General features: G+C 41.0%; 1 protein-coding gene across 1 annotated transcript in view; it reads left to right on the top strand.

The window, feature by feature from the left end:
- CALB1 (calbindin 1) overlaps nt 1-14,971 on the top strand; it is a 115,256-nt gene extending 100,285 nt beyond the window's left edge. The window contains exons 7-11 of the mRNA XM_040354607.1: nt 4,252-4,307; nt 5,602-5,641; nt 5,731-5,784; nt 7,709-7,780; nt 11,080-14,971. Coding sequence (XP_040210541.1) covers nt 4,252-4,307; nt 5,602-5,641; nt 5,731-5,784; nt 7,709-7,780; nt 11,080-11,193 — 336 coding nt within the window. The 3' untranslated portion in view covers nt 11,194-14,971. The remainder of the gene's footprint in view (nt 1-4,251; nt 4,308-5,601; nt 5,642-5,730; nt 5,785-7,708; nt 7,781-11,079) is intronic.
- The last annotated feature ends 509 nt before the right edge of the window (nt 14,972-15,480 follow it).

Below are 15,480 nucleotides of genomic sequence, written 5' to 3'. Positions count from 1 at the left end.
TACCAATGATGGGGCACTATTCCTCCCACTAATACCAATGATGGGGCACGATTCTTCCAACTAATACCAATGATGGAGCACTATCCCTCCCACTAATACCAATAATGGGGCACTATTCCTCCCACTAATACTAATGATGGTGCACTATTCCTTCCACTAATACCAATGATGGAACACTATTACTCGCACTAATGCCAATAATGGGCCACTATTCCTCCCACTAATACCAATGATGGGACACTATTCCTCCCACTAATACTAATGATGGTGCACTATTCCTCCAACTAATACCAAAGGAGGGGCACTATTCCTCCAACTAATACCAATGATAGGGCACTATTCCTTCCACTACTACCAAAGGTGGGGCACTTTTCCTCCAACTAATACCACCAATGATGGGACACTATTCCTTGCACTAATACCAATGATGGGACACTATTCCTCCCACTAATACCAATGATGGGACACTATTCTTCCCACTACTACCAATGATGGGGCACTATTCCTTCCACTAATACCAATGATGGGACACTATTCCTCTTACTAATACCAATGATGGGACACTATTCCTCTTACTAATACCAATGATGGGACACTATTCCTCCCACTAATACCAATGATGGGACACTATTCCTCCCACTAATACCAATGATGGGACACTATTCCTCCCACTAATACCAATGATGGGACACTTTTCCTCCTCCTAACCACAGGGTTGTTGCTCCCATTGACCACCAAGCCGGAAGTGTTATCTACTCCCACTGGCCACAGTCCGGCCCCGCCTGAAGTCTGAAGGATAGTAAACTGCCCCTTTGTTTAGAATGTTTGGAGACAAAGGCAAGGAATATATGCAATACCCTTTTTTTTATTTACAGTGACTTTAAAGGGAATGTATAGCTGTTTTGTACACATTTTCTTTATTCATCAGGAATAGCAGTAAAAATACATAAAAGTCTATTTCATATTTTGTGTTTTTCCTATATAGCCAGGAGGTGAAGGTTTTTAGCTCATGTCTTCCAGATACATGCAAACACGCGCACACAATGAAAGGCATCTGAGCAGCGACTCCTTTCCATTTATTCTTTCCACCTCTGTATAGCTTCCCACAAGGTTTCAGAGACAGAGGGGCTGATTTACTAAAACTGGCACAGCTGTGCATGGTAGCCAATCAGCTTCTAACTTCAGCTTGTTCAATTAACCACTTCAGCCCCGGACCATATTTCTGGTCAATGAGTGTGCCACTTTTTGCGATTCGGCAGTGTCTCTTTAACTGACAATTGCGCGGTTGTGCGACGTGGCTCGCAAGCAAAATTGGCGTTCTTTTTTACCCACAAATAGAGCTTTCTTTTGGTGGTATCTGATCACCTCTGCAGTTTTTATTTTTTGCGCTATAAACAAAAATAGAGCGACATTTTTTAAAAAAAAAATAACGTTTTTTACTTTTTTCTGTAATAAATATCCCCAAAAATATATAAAAAAATGTTTTTTTTCCTCAGTTTAGGCCGGTACGTATTCTTCTACATATTTTTCGTAAAAAAAAAAATTGCAATAAGCATTTATTGATTGGTTTGCGCAAAGTTATAGCATCTACAAAATAGGGGATAGTTTTATGGCATTTTTATTAATATTTTTTTTTTTACTAGTAATGGCGGCGATCAGCGATTTTTTTCGCTACTGCGACCTTATGGCGGACACTTTTGACACATTTTTGGTACTATTGGCATTTTTATAGCGATCAGCGCTATAAAAATGCATTGATTACTATAAAAATGCCACTGGCAGGGAAGGGGTTAACATTATGGTGCTTATTCATCAGCCATGAATAAGCACTAAGTCAGGGCGAAACGTTGGTTATCCTCCTGTTTCTGTTGCTGTGATCCGGTATGTTTTTGCTGTTCGTTTAAATAAAGACAACCTGTTTGGTTTGGAGTGCGGCCATCCATCCTTCATTTTACGCCAATGCTTGCCTAGTGCACTACCAGCACCCTTGGAATCCTACACCTGTGTATGACCCTATAGCAGACCCACCTTGAGCGGTGATTTTCCTTCTTCGGTTAACATTAGGGGGCGAGGAAGGGGTTAATTATGTTCCCTGTGTGTGTTTTAACTGAAGGGGGGGTGGGACTGACTAGGGGAAATGACTGATCGCTGTTCATACATTGTTCAGGCATTTCACCCCCTGACAGGGGAACACAGCTCCCGGTTCTCGCTCTGTAACGAGCGATCGCGGGTGCCCGGCGGTGATCGCGCACGCCGGGCACTTGCGTCGGAACCAGATGACGTATAGTTACGAGATTTCGCGCAGCCGAGCCAACCTGCCACTGTATAACCGCGGCTGGTCGGCAAGCAGTTAAGCTTTGACAATAAAACCTGGAAGTTTATTGGTTGGAAAAAGTTGGTTTTCTTATTTTTATCTTTTGAGCTATTCATTTTTCTATACTAATTTCTGGTTGGAGTTCTGTTTTATTGAAAGCTGTAGCTCTAAAATCTAGAACTTATTTTGAAATAACACTAAAAGTTAAAGGCTTATTACAATATTTTAGTTATTGAGTTTACATGTGCTCTATAAAGGTTATGGAATTCTCCCGCTCCTGTCTGGTGTCAGTCACAGGTACTTTGAACCTGAACTGGTCTCTTAGAATTCCCCATCAGGCTCCGCCCACCCAAAAGGAGCAACTGCAATGGAATTAAGTTGCTCTGTGGGCGGAGCCTGACGGGGGACCCTGAACCTAGTTCTTCATCGGGCGCACCTGCCACAAGGCAGGCACAAGATTGACAGCATTGGGTGGATTACAAAGCTACTATTGGACCGAATAGCGGCCATGGAATCTGAATCCGCTGCTGTCTGCTGTCAATCACAGGGCAGGCAGACCAAATGGAGAGCTAGTTTCAAAGGAGTTCCCCATCAGCCTTCACCCACAGTCAGTGTTTCCTGCATCACTGGTTGTTAGGATGACGGCGACCTAGCAACCAATGAAGTAAATACAAAACACAATAATAAAGTTGAACATACAAAACACAACCCTGCCCCCTTGGCTGAAAACTATTCCTGTCTCTGTACACCAACTTCGAGATGGCCTTAATGACCCCCAGTTTCATTATCTACGAAACCAAAGGTAGTTCTTTTGAATTTGTTGCAGTGACAACGACAATTAAGAATTCCATGAATCTGCCATACTTGTCAGAACTGTTACTGAAACTATTACAAAGCTTTTATGAATTTGACCCAATTTGTTTTAAAGGGCCAGTACCTCCAGAAAAGTGTCTCAAATGCTTTAATGCAAGGGTGTCAAACTCAATTTTATCATGGGTCGCATCAGCATTTATTGCCCTCAAAAGGTCCAGTTGTATCTGTAAGATTAGATGTCCAGCGCATTCCCTCCCCTTACATTGGATGTCAAGAGCCACCCCATCATCAGAAGTTGAGTCCCCCACTCTCCCTTACATCACAGTGCACTCCCCTTTCCTTATACTTATGCTAGGAAGACGTTGGATGCATTGCTTGAAAGCAGAAATTAAGGGTCTGGAAGAGGACCAGAGGAGGGCTGGAGCTTTCCTGTAGCTGAGGTGCGAGCAGGCCCGTCGCTACAGGACAGGCAAAACAAACAATTGCTTGGGGCCCCGAGCTGGTCTGGGGCCCCCAACTTCCCCTTCCCAGGCTGTAGCGTGGCCGAGCTCCTCTTCCTTCCACCTGGAGTCCTGTCAGTCTGACCGGGTACCGCGCGTGGTACAGGAGATTCAGTTTCCTGTTCCCGGCCAGACTGACAGGAAGTGCACACTGAGTGCTCACTTCCTTTCAGTCCGGCCGGGAAGACAGGAAACTGAATCTCCTGTACCACGCGCGGTACCCGGCACTATCTCATAGGGGACTGGGGAAGAGGCAGGGAGAAGAGGAGCTTGGCCACGCTACAGCGGCAACCAACAGGGAAGAATGGGAGGTAAGAATAGGAAAAAAAATTAGTGTAAAATTAGTTTTGCTTGGGGCCCCCAAATTCCTTCAAACGGCCCTGGGTGCGAGGGCCACATGAAATGGCCTGGAGGGCCAGATTCGGCCCGTGGGCCTTGTGTTTGACACCTGTGCTTTAATGGATTTCCTCCTACAACAAGTTTTGTTGATAATATACATGCCCATTTGATGTCTATATAAAATAAAAGTAGAACACACCTGTGAAAAGGGAAAATGCTGGTTATCAGAGTATTGTATGTGCTGTGTAGAAGATTTACAGTCTCATTTTCTTTTTTCATTTCCAGCTGAGGATGTTTGATTCAAATAATGATGGAAAACTAGGACTTACAGAAATGGCACGGTAAGACAAGAAATTAAAGGTTATAGGTCTGTCTGAATGTCCATTAAGCCATTCACAGCCATGAACATTGCACCCTAGAGTGCAGCAGTAAACATTAGATGGCGCTTTTATGAATACCCTGGTAACCTTGATGTGTGCTGTGATTGGCACTCAACAAGAACAGTGCAGTACATCAGGAAGGTAGTATGTATGAGTGCTATGTAGACAGTGGAGGATATACAGTGGTAAGAAAAAGTCTACATACCCCCGTAAAAATACCAGGTTTTTAAGATGTGAAAAAATAAGATCAAGATAAATCAATTCTGCATTTTTCCACCTTTAATGTGACCTATACTCTGTGCAATTCAATTAAAAATAAACTGAAATCTTTATAGGGGGGAACCCTTACAATAATGTGGTTGCACACCCTTGAACTAATACTTTGTTATGACAGCATTCAGCCTTTGGGATAGAAGTCTATCAGCATTGCAAATCAAGAACAGTATTGCACTTTTGCAGTTGCACAATTTAATATACAGAAATGGCATGCATAATTTGCTTGAGGATTGTTCCTTTAAACTGGGACCCTATGCTTTCAATGGGCCTTCTGGATAGGGTGCTCTGCTGGCAGCATAGGGATGCAGGCTGATTAAAGGGTCCCTCACTACCCAAATAGGTAGTTCCCAGGTGTTACAGGGCCAGCCCTTTACAGAAACCTTTCCCTTCGCTTAGCTTGTCTGTCTCGCAATTTTGGATCCAGCGTTAACCTGCATCAAGCATTTTATTTATTTTTTGACATGTAAAAATCGATGGTTCCCAATGAGAGCCGTCTTAACTGATCTGACTTTCAGACCATTGATTTAAATGGAAGTCGCATCCAAGTCGGATCATCAGGCGACCTGTGCTCTGAAGATCTTGAAGGGGAAAAAAACGTCATGGTGTCCCCCCCCCCCCCCCAGATCCATACCAGGCCCTTTGAGTATGAATCTTGAAAGGGAACCCCATGCCATTTCCATACCAGACCCTTATCCGAGCATGCACCGTTCCTCCAGTGATGTGTACTTCCTCAGGGTTTCTCCCACCGCTGCTGTCTTCTCTGCCACCGACCCGAACCTCCTCCGACGCTGGCTCCCGTCTGCCACCTTCGTTCTCTGTCGGTTCTTATATAGCCATGGGGCGTGGCTATTCAGTGATGGCACTATGAGACTCTGTCCCTTGTGACGGCCTTTTTGAAAGTGTTAATTGTGTGAAATATTTACTAAACATTTATAAATTTAAGCTGCAGTCTTGGTAATTTGTTGCATTATTCTCATAGGTTACTACCTGTACATGAAAATTTCCTTCTTAAATTCCAGGTATGAATCACATTTTATGCCCACACAGCAGTATGATGTTAAAGCAGCAGTTTATTCTAAATGTATTCCTTTTATCCTCTCATTTTTAGGAAGTCAAGATGTGTAACAAAGAGTTCAATAGGGCTTTTGAATTATATGATAAGGTATGATAAGATAATTCTGTATTTTTTATTGCAGTGTTGTTTATGCAGATTCTCACAGTCTAGTTATGTGCACCATAAAGAATTCATATGCAAGTACATTTTATTTCAAAATTGCAAATTAATTTTTACTCACACATTTTTCTTTACTTTATATTATCATTTACAAAAAAAATAATTAGATAGTTTAGGGCCTGTTTGCTTGCATTGAGGCACGTTGTGTTAGGCTGGGCTGTATTGCACTCATTAGATGGAAAACATAGTGCAAGCTCCATTTTCCAGTGGTACATTGCTGCCCATGTTGGTACTGGAGGTGCCTTGTGGTGCATGGCAGAGCAACAACACAGGTACTGAAGTAATGCACACATGTTACCATGCATTACAAAAATTCATATTTGTAACAGGCCTTTAGAAGTTGAAGCGTTTAGTCCATTATAACACCTTATATGTACCCAAAAGGATCAAGAGACATGTAATAAGGGACAGAGGGACTTGGCTCCAGAAGAGGGACTTTCCTTAAAATAGAGATGCAGTTGGGAGCTGTGAAATAACTTCAGAATAGTAATTTTTGCCTAAATAACTAGTTGAGGGTAATACCTTTAATAGATAACTGCCAGAAATCATAGCAATCTTTCAAAGGGCTTCTTCGTCCAGCTGATGAAGGGTCTCTATGCCTTGAGAGCTTGCTGTGCTTTACATTTGAAAGGTTTTAGCATCAAATACTTTTGTTATTTACTCAAAAAGTTATATTCTGAACTAATTCTATAGAAAATATGAAACCGCCTTTAAATAAATACATGTTATAGAATATATGGTATTTAATTCCAAGTGGATTAAATAATGTCTTTGCTGTTTGCTAACACTTTGTGAGTACAATTGATTCAAGATGGATTTTCATATTTTTAGCTTATTAATGAACTGTTCACAAACCCACATCCTCCAACTTACAGTAGAACAGTTTCCCTAAGATGGCATCAGGCTCAACATTTAAACCTACACAGCATCCTCTACTGGCTCCTAGCAAAGTGTTGTGATGTACAAAAAAAATCGCATCGATTTTTTAAATATTTAAAGTTTATGATTACTTAGCTTGTGTTTAGTCTTGCAAGCATAAGAAGGGCAGAGCGTAGCTTTAGGCACTGACATCCCTATTTGCATATTAAAGATCCCTAGTTTAGAGGCTCCCAAAGGAGTACTTCAAGGAATGTGACCATACGTGCAGGCACCTGTACAGGTGTGCTAACTACGAATATTTAGCCATTGTGAAGTAAGCATAAGTTCAAGAGAGGGTTTTTTTTCTTTTTTTTTTGTGGTTGTTTTTTTTCTTCATGTTGCTTATATATTTAAGAAAGAAAAATAAAGATTATAAAAAAGTGTTCCACAAATTTGGCTCAATGACCAGGTCCCTACTGCGTGATGTGCTCTCTCTCACTGGCCCGGGTGAAGGGGAGGGAGAAGGAAGGAGAAGGGGGACCGAGCTGCTGACGTAATTCGCCACGGCCCAGTCTCCCAGAAGTGGGGACAGGGTACCTGCAAAAAACAGGTATCCGCTCTGCCCCCGAAAGGTGCCAAGTGTGGCACCAGAGGAGGGAGGATTCAGATAAGTGGAAGTTCCACTTTTGGGTGGATCTTCTCTTTAAATAAAAAAATTGGAATGATATCCTCTAGGTGAACAGACATCAAATTGAGCATTTCATTTCTCTATCCCAGGAGTCCACCTTTGTCCATTGCTGTGTGGAGCATGCCGTTTCCCAGCTTTGACTCTCTGACTTCATAAAACAAGGGACTTCATTAAACTTTAGAGTCCATTAAATTTAAAGTAAAAATTCTTCGCTGAGCTCATTTGCATGAAGCTCAGACTGGAAGGCAGCAGCGCAGCACATTAAATGCACGTCTTTCACTTGACGGCTTTCCATTTATCTTGCAGGACGGCAGTGGCTATATAGATGATAATGAATTGGACGCCTTGCTGAAAGATCTCTGTGAAAAGAATAAAAAGGTAAAGCTCTGACTTTTATTTTTGGAAATTATAATTTGGTTTGAAATTAAGTTTTAAAAACCTGACTAATTTATGAAGAGGGATAAAGAGAAACCTGTAATTGGTAGAGACACATTAAGTCCCTTGAGCCATTGTAATGCAGATACAGGTGCTGCTTAAAACTGATATGAAGACAAATGGATGGGCTTTTTGAATAGGGCAGTGCAAAGAGCAATGATGATGTGCAAGGTACAGTAACCCTAAACAATGTAGTTAGTTTTTAGCAACTGTAATTTCCATTGTGAGGCTGATGATGTTAAAAACAAGTGTAACATTAGTGTGTCATTCTTATATCCCAACCTTAAAGGACAGCTTCACTTTTGGTAAAGTTGTCCTTAAATTTTCTCCCCACCTTCTTCCCCAGCCACCTACCAAAATATTTACCTTAGGTCTAACTTCCTAGTTGTTTGGACATAACACTGAAGAATTCCTGCCCATGTCCAGCTCTTACTGCACATTCACACTACCTGGCCCATTCGTTATTTTCCCTAGGCCCACCATGAGAATGGAGCAGCCACATGAATGAATAGTCCAAGTGGTGTGCATGTACAATGGGAGATAAAGGTGCCTATGACTGCTTTCTTTAAAGGCTATGTGGCACCAGCGACTATCTGTGACAGTGCACATGTGCACACTCCTAGTGCTACAATTAAACTTATATACAGTACAGACCAAAAGTTTGGACACACCTTCTCATTCAAAGAGTTTTCTTTATTTTCATGACTATGAAAATTGTAGATTCACACTGAAGGCATCAAAACTATGAATTAACACATGTGGAATTATACATAACAAAAAAGTGTGAAACAACTAAAAATATATTTCATATTCTAGGTTCTTCAAAGTAGCCACCTTTTGCTTTGATTACTGCTTTGCACACTCTTGGCATTCTCTTGATGAGCTTCAAGAGGTAGTCACCTGGCACAGCACCCCATCACTCTCCTTCTTGGTCAAATAGCCCTTACACAGCCTGGAGGTGTGTTTGGGGTCATTGCCCTGTTGAAAAATAAATGATGGTCCAACTAAACGCAAACCGGATGGAATAGCATGCCGCTGCAAGATGCTGTGGTAGCCATGCTGGTTCAGTATGCCTTCAATTTTGATTAAATCCCCAACAGTGTCACCAGCAAAGCACCCCCACACCATCACACCTCCTCCTCCATGCTTCACGGTGGGAACCAGGCATGTAGGTCCATCCGTTCACCTTTTTTGCGTCGCACAAAGACACGGGGTTGGAACCAAAGATCTCAAGTTTGGACTCATCAGACCAAAGCACAGATTTCCACTGGTCTAATGTCCATTCCTTGTGTTCTTTATCCCAAACAAGTCTCTTCTGCTTGTTGCCTTTCTTTATCAGTGGTTTCCTAGCAGATATTCTACCATGAAGGCCTGATTCACACAGTCTCCTCTTAACAGTTCTAGAGATGTGTCTGCTGCAAAAGGTGGCTGCTTTGAAGAACCTAGAATATGAAATATGTTTTCAGTTGTTTCACACTTTTTTGTTATGTATAATTCCACATGTGTTAATTCATATTTTTGATGCCTTCAGTGTGAATCTACAATTTTCATAGTCATGAAAATAAAGAAAACTCTTTGAATGAGAAGGTGTGTCCAAACTTTTGGTCTGTACTGTAAATGTTTTCTCTGTATAGGGCCTCCTGCTGAGGACCACTATTATATAGATTCCCTTCGGAATATTTAAAATTTTGCCACAAAACAATGTGGCTTTTTTGGTTTGATTGTTTAATATACTGTAGATTACCGCACTTTGCACTTACATACTGCATATAACTTACAAGGCTGAAAAGACTGCCACCGATTCTGGCAGGTTTGGTGCAGAAGAAAACCTCCCCAGGTTTGGCAAGTTTTTTTGGTCCTCAAATGCAGCCAAACCAGTTCATTGGGTCAGAATATTACCTTAAGTTCCTTATTGTTTTTTCCTGTTTTTCTTATTTTTATATTTAATAAAGTAAACCTGTCTGTACCATATCTAGTTATGCCTGTATTTGTGTCCTTAGTGCCTTGAATACCACTGAGCTGTACTATAACAAGGAAAATTCAATATTTCATATTACAGTCACAAATTTACCTGCACACTCTTGCATATTCTATGTGGCTCCTCACTATAAAGGGTGACCTTATTACCTAATAGGACTGTGTGGCTTTTGATAATACTAGAAACTGTTGAAATTTGCATGTCATAGAGGTTCGGAGCTACGGGGGATGCTGGATAGGTCTTCTAAACACATGTGGATGAAACACCTGTGGTGCTGTACCCAGATCAATACTACTAAGAATGGGGCTGTTTAACTTTGATACGTTTGTACAGTAGATCTTCATCTTTGCATTTCTTGCATTTGATCATTCACTGTAGGCCAAGTGTTTCTAGACTGACTTACTTTAGTTGCAAGAAAATTATCCAGTCCTTTTTAAATTAACGCAGTAGGTCATTCCCAGAAATTGATGCATGCTTCCCTGTGATCAGGGTTACCAACTGACAACCTAATGATCGAGATGTAAAGGAGAAGCTTGCCACCAACATATACTGTAGATGCAAAAAAAGGGGTTAGCAGTGAGCTCCAGAAATTGCAACTGTTGGACTTGTGTAGTGTGCAAATTACACCCAACTACACTGCACAGATCTACAGTTTCCTAGTTATAAGGCTACATCTTGATTCACTATTTCTCTATATTATATGTTGAGCCTGTGGGAGATTGTACAGGGAAAAGCTTAAAGTAACCCTTTCATAGGTGAGCGCATCCTATTGCATTAGGTTGTGCACACCAAATACAGTATATTAAAGTATTAAAAGATAAATATAGTATTAAAACATGGACAGTGTTAGTAGGGAAACAGATGGTGTCAGTAGAGCAATGGACTTGTCAGTAGGGCAGGGGTTGGTGTCAGTAGAGCAGTGGACAATGTCAGTCTTTTTTTTTATTCTTTTTTTTTATAATTTTTTTCCAATTTTTGGAGATGCCCCATTGGGGGGCTTTGGTGAAATATCAGCAGGGGGAATAGGTTCCACACGGGGTGAGTAGGGTGTGCCCTGGACAGCCAGGGAAATGTCAGGGGTCAGGAAAGGTAAATATAAACTGTTGTGAAGTCTGGCAATAAAGTTAACCCTTTGCTTTGCCCTACATGGGAAAAGCAATAGTTCACTTTAAGAAAACGTCACAAACATTGGCCTGCATGCAAAATAGAATGATTACTTGATGAACTAAACTGGATTATAAAGCATTGTCCATTCTTTAAATAGGACCTAGACGTTAACAGCATCCCGACATACAAGAAGAATATCATGGCTTTGTCAGATGGTGGAAAGCTGTACAGAACGGAGCTGGCTCTAGTCCTCTGTGCTGATGAAAACTAGCAACTCTCCTGGATCTTCCAATAACTGTACCGGATAGGCACTAGAAGTCTTAAACTTTGCTATTTTTTATCTGTAAATCTAAATCACATAGAGAAAATTAGCCAGAATGTGCTGCAAATTATTCTTTTATTTTCTTTTTAATTTGGTTTGTTTCTATACTGTTTGTAATGTACAGTTTTTGTAACTATAAGGTAGAAAAAATAAGAGAATGTCTTTGTCAGAGATAGAATGTATATCTGTACATTGGTAAGGGTTGTGATATGCTTGGACATACAATTTTTAGTTTGGGTGGAACATTGTATATGAAACCCTGGCTTTTGCGGCAATACAAGTCCTTGCATGTCCTGACAGCCATTTTTAAGAGAACTAGTCATGATTTGACTGCAAGAATCTGAATAATTTAGTCTTAAATTATGATACTTCTGCATTCTATGACAAATTTGAAATGTACCCCCTTATATAAATAGAAATAATAGGATGCACACTGATAACATCCTGGAACTCTAGTTCAGTTTATTAAGCAGGCTAAGATGATATCCAATACACACTGCACATTTCCCACCTCAAGCCACATTCCAAGGTGTTTCACCCACAACCAGCCTTGATCATGGGGCCTCAGCTTTGGCTAAGCCCTGCTGTCTGTGAAACATGTTGGAATGTGGCTTGAGGTGGGAGGCGTGCAGTGCAATGTGTGTTGGATGTCATCTTAGCCTACTCAATAAACTATACTGGAGTTTGAGTATGTCATTGGTGTGTACCCTGTTCTTTCTATTTGCAAGTGATGTGGACCAGGCTCCCGATAAAACCAAGAAATAGAGGAGAAAAGGGGGAGCTTAGAAGCAGAAGCTGGGGTGTAAGGGGAAGGACCTCATCAATTACCCCCGTTTTTACTTTATCAAGTTTGAGGTTGATTAAGAGTCAAAGAGGAGAAACCACCTGAAATCTGACACTTACTGTCCCATCAACTGTCTGAACTATAGAGATAACAAATGCTGTCTTCCAGCTTCTATAGTGACCTCAACAGTATTATACACAGAGTCCTGTAGTTGCCTATATTCCTGATTTCACATTGCCCTGTAATGTGACCTCTAACTACTGGGGCCTAGAATGATCAGAGTAAGTTAAGCTAAATAAGGAATCAAATAAAACGACTTTCTAAGTAAGCTTAGCAATTATAATAGTTTAGGACTCAATATTCAGATAATTTCATAAGACTGGTTCTCTTTAAAAAAAAAAAAAAATAGAAAATCCACTTATACTAAAAATAAATAAAAGGAGAGGAAAAGTGTATTGAATTCATTAGAAAATATAAACAAAAATCAAAATGTCTACCAGCCAAATGAAGGTTCTTCTGTGGAGTAGCAATGATTATCAAAATGGCATGATTCACAGAAATGGAACCCATGCCAACACAGGAAAAGCACACACGTGCCATGTAGATGATATCTCTTATATGTAAATGAACATATAAAATCAATGTTGAAGTCACTAAGGTCATTAAAGCGTTTGTAACCCCCCAAAAAAATGGATCCTGTGCCTTTAAAGCATTTCATACAACACAGTACTTGTGCCGCGTCATTTGCCCCCCTGTAACACCTGGAATACCTGGATGATCCTGCCAGTTTCTGCCATCCCCTCTGTATACTGACCACAGTGTATCATAGCTGCTGAGCCCTGACACCGTAGTCAGTTTACGTGCCTCCATCATCAGCAGCTCTCCTGTCCTCCTATGTGCTCCTCTGTCCTCCTCCCCTCCCCTCCCTGCCTCCCTGCCCCTGTGTCAGAGCCCACCCCCTCCACTCCTGCGGCTCTCATAACTGTTGAAACTTTATATAAGCCACTCTGCGTCCTAATAACAAGTGCTCCTGTCTGTGTGCTTTATTAAGAATAAGGCCTCCATTACCGGACTTCACAGTGGTTCCCAGCAATCAGGTGACCAGCCAGCTCTCGCTCTCCTCTGCTCACATCCTGGGTCAGCGTGGGAATCTTGGCCCCACCCACTGCATCTGTCAGACGGGCAGAGGAGAAAGTCAGCCAGTGATGTGATTGCAAGGAACCGCTGTGAAATCCGGTAAAGGAGGCATTTTAAAAAAAATAAAACACACAGACAGGAGCACTTGTTATTAGGACACTTATATAAAATTATATAAGTGGGTTAACGAGCACTTTAAGTTGGAATAAATGTCCAGTTTAAACACTTCAGACATATTTATACAATGGTACAGATCAATTTACTGAGTTTTGTTGTGATTTGTCACCTTTTTAAAATCACATTTGTCATTGAGATCCTCCCACACATTTTCCCAAACGAACAATATTCGCAATCATTGGTCACCGTCTGGATTTTCAAATTTTTCAATAGGAAATCTAGCAAAAATGTCACATATTTATAGCTCAGATGATGATGTATTGGCCATCCACAATTACTGTCTTTTCCACTCTCCACAGGCCAGTTACTGCTTTTCCTAATGATTTCCTATAGAGACCCACTGTGCTCGATACTTCCAAGTCTGTGTTTGTGGCACATTCACTGAGCTTTAACTGCACTACAAAGATTTTTGGCTGAAATTTTCATTTGTACATGTCTGCATTTCTACTCTGCTGCTAGAAAAATATATAAATCCTGTGGAAGTTAGGGGAAAACATGAAAAGGAGACTTATATAGGGGCATAAGGGTGGCCATCTTGGAACTTGATGGAGAAAACTTTGAAGGCTTTTGGGGTATAAAGAGACCTGTTTAGCACCCTCTTCCCTACCTTTGGCCCTCATAACAGCAGTAAATGTGCTTTGCAAAAACGCTACTGGTCCGAAATATGGACCTTTTTAAAACTTTATCTATTTAGGCATCATAATTGTTTTTTTTTTTTTCATTGGCACGTGTCTGCCATGACATAGGGACTACCTAAAGCACTAATTTCTGAAAATCCACGTGAAACTATGCCAGGACCTCTTTATTTCTAAGCTGCTAATCCTGTTACAAAATACTGCATGCTGAAGGGATGAGAGTGTGTGGGTGGCAGCTGAAGCCTGTCTACCTTTGTTTAAAGATGCACAATTTACGTCTGCTTGTGCAAATATACACTGATAAGGAACTTATTTATGGCCATGGCCTCGGTTTTTCTATTTATTTTTTTTAAACCTATCTAGTGCCGTGCACAAATTCATGAATGTAAAAAAGAATGGTCCTTTGCCTTAAGGTTAGGTGATGAGTCTTGGTCTATCAGTCTATTTATTAAAGGATAAATGCACTTGAAAAAAATAAATTTTCCCACTGTTGGCCTCCACATTAAAATTAATCGGACACTACTGCAGCTGTCAAGAAATGCTGCTAAATGCTCCCATGTAGCCAGCACAGTGTTTATAACAGTCTCTTCTACCTCCCATTTGTATAGGGTGCTTACAGTTTAGATGATGTGTGACTGACAGGCCATAAAAAAACATTGGCAGCATGATTGGCACCTGTGCCAAAGTAGTCACAGCAATTGCCTTTATTCCCTTGCATTCTTTGCTCAGTGTGGATCCCATATTTAAAAAATTACAGGAAGAAGCACTGAAGTCCACAAACATTATCCTGGCCCTGGACAAGCTGTACTGTGAACAGCAGAATGTATCAATGGCTGTGATGCAAGCTTATTAGCTCTTTATTAATGCTGAGGCTGGTGGGTTGCAGAATTTCATTTTTCATTCTACATGTGCACTTATACCGTATCATTACCATGGAAAGGCAAAACTAGGGAGGAGGAAAGAAATTCATTAGAAGGAGAGGAGTGGGGGGGGGGGGGAGCATAGAAAACTATAATGGCTACTGTAATTTTCCTTTTCCAGTGCCTCTCCAAGGCAGAAAAAATATGGTTGGTGCTCTGCCACATCCAGCCCACAGGACCAGTGGTAAGCAGCAAGCTGCCTTGACGTCTTTGTATATAGGTTCAAGATGAAAGACAATGATATAAATCTTTATGGTGTTTAAAAAACATAGATCACGAACATTATAACCCTGGAGAATAATACACAGATCTGTCCACAATATATGGAGCTGTGTTGCCTTAAAGCGGAAGTAAACCTATCCATAAAGCAGTTTCATTTCAGGCATGTGCCGAATATGTAACACTCCCATTGGCTGTGCTCTCAACCAAACGGTCAAACCATCCAATGGCTGGTGTCATAACTGATCACATGTGCAGCATCATGGCAGTTGTAGAATAAACAAAGGCAAAGATGGCAGCTTCCTTGGCTGAAAATGAACTTTAAAGTCCTATGGCCATAGACAGTGCCTGGGGGACACTATGA

Source organism: Rana temporaria, chromosome 5 (assembly GCF_905171775.1).
Source record: "Rana temporaria chromosome 5, aRanTem1.1, whole genome shotgun sequence".
NCBI classification, from domain to species: domain Eukaryota; kingdom Metazoa; phylum Chordata; class Amphibia; order Anura; family Ranidae; genus Rana; species Rana temporaria.
This window is presented reverse-complemented; position numbering and strand designations above follow the sequence as displayed.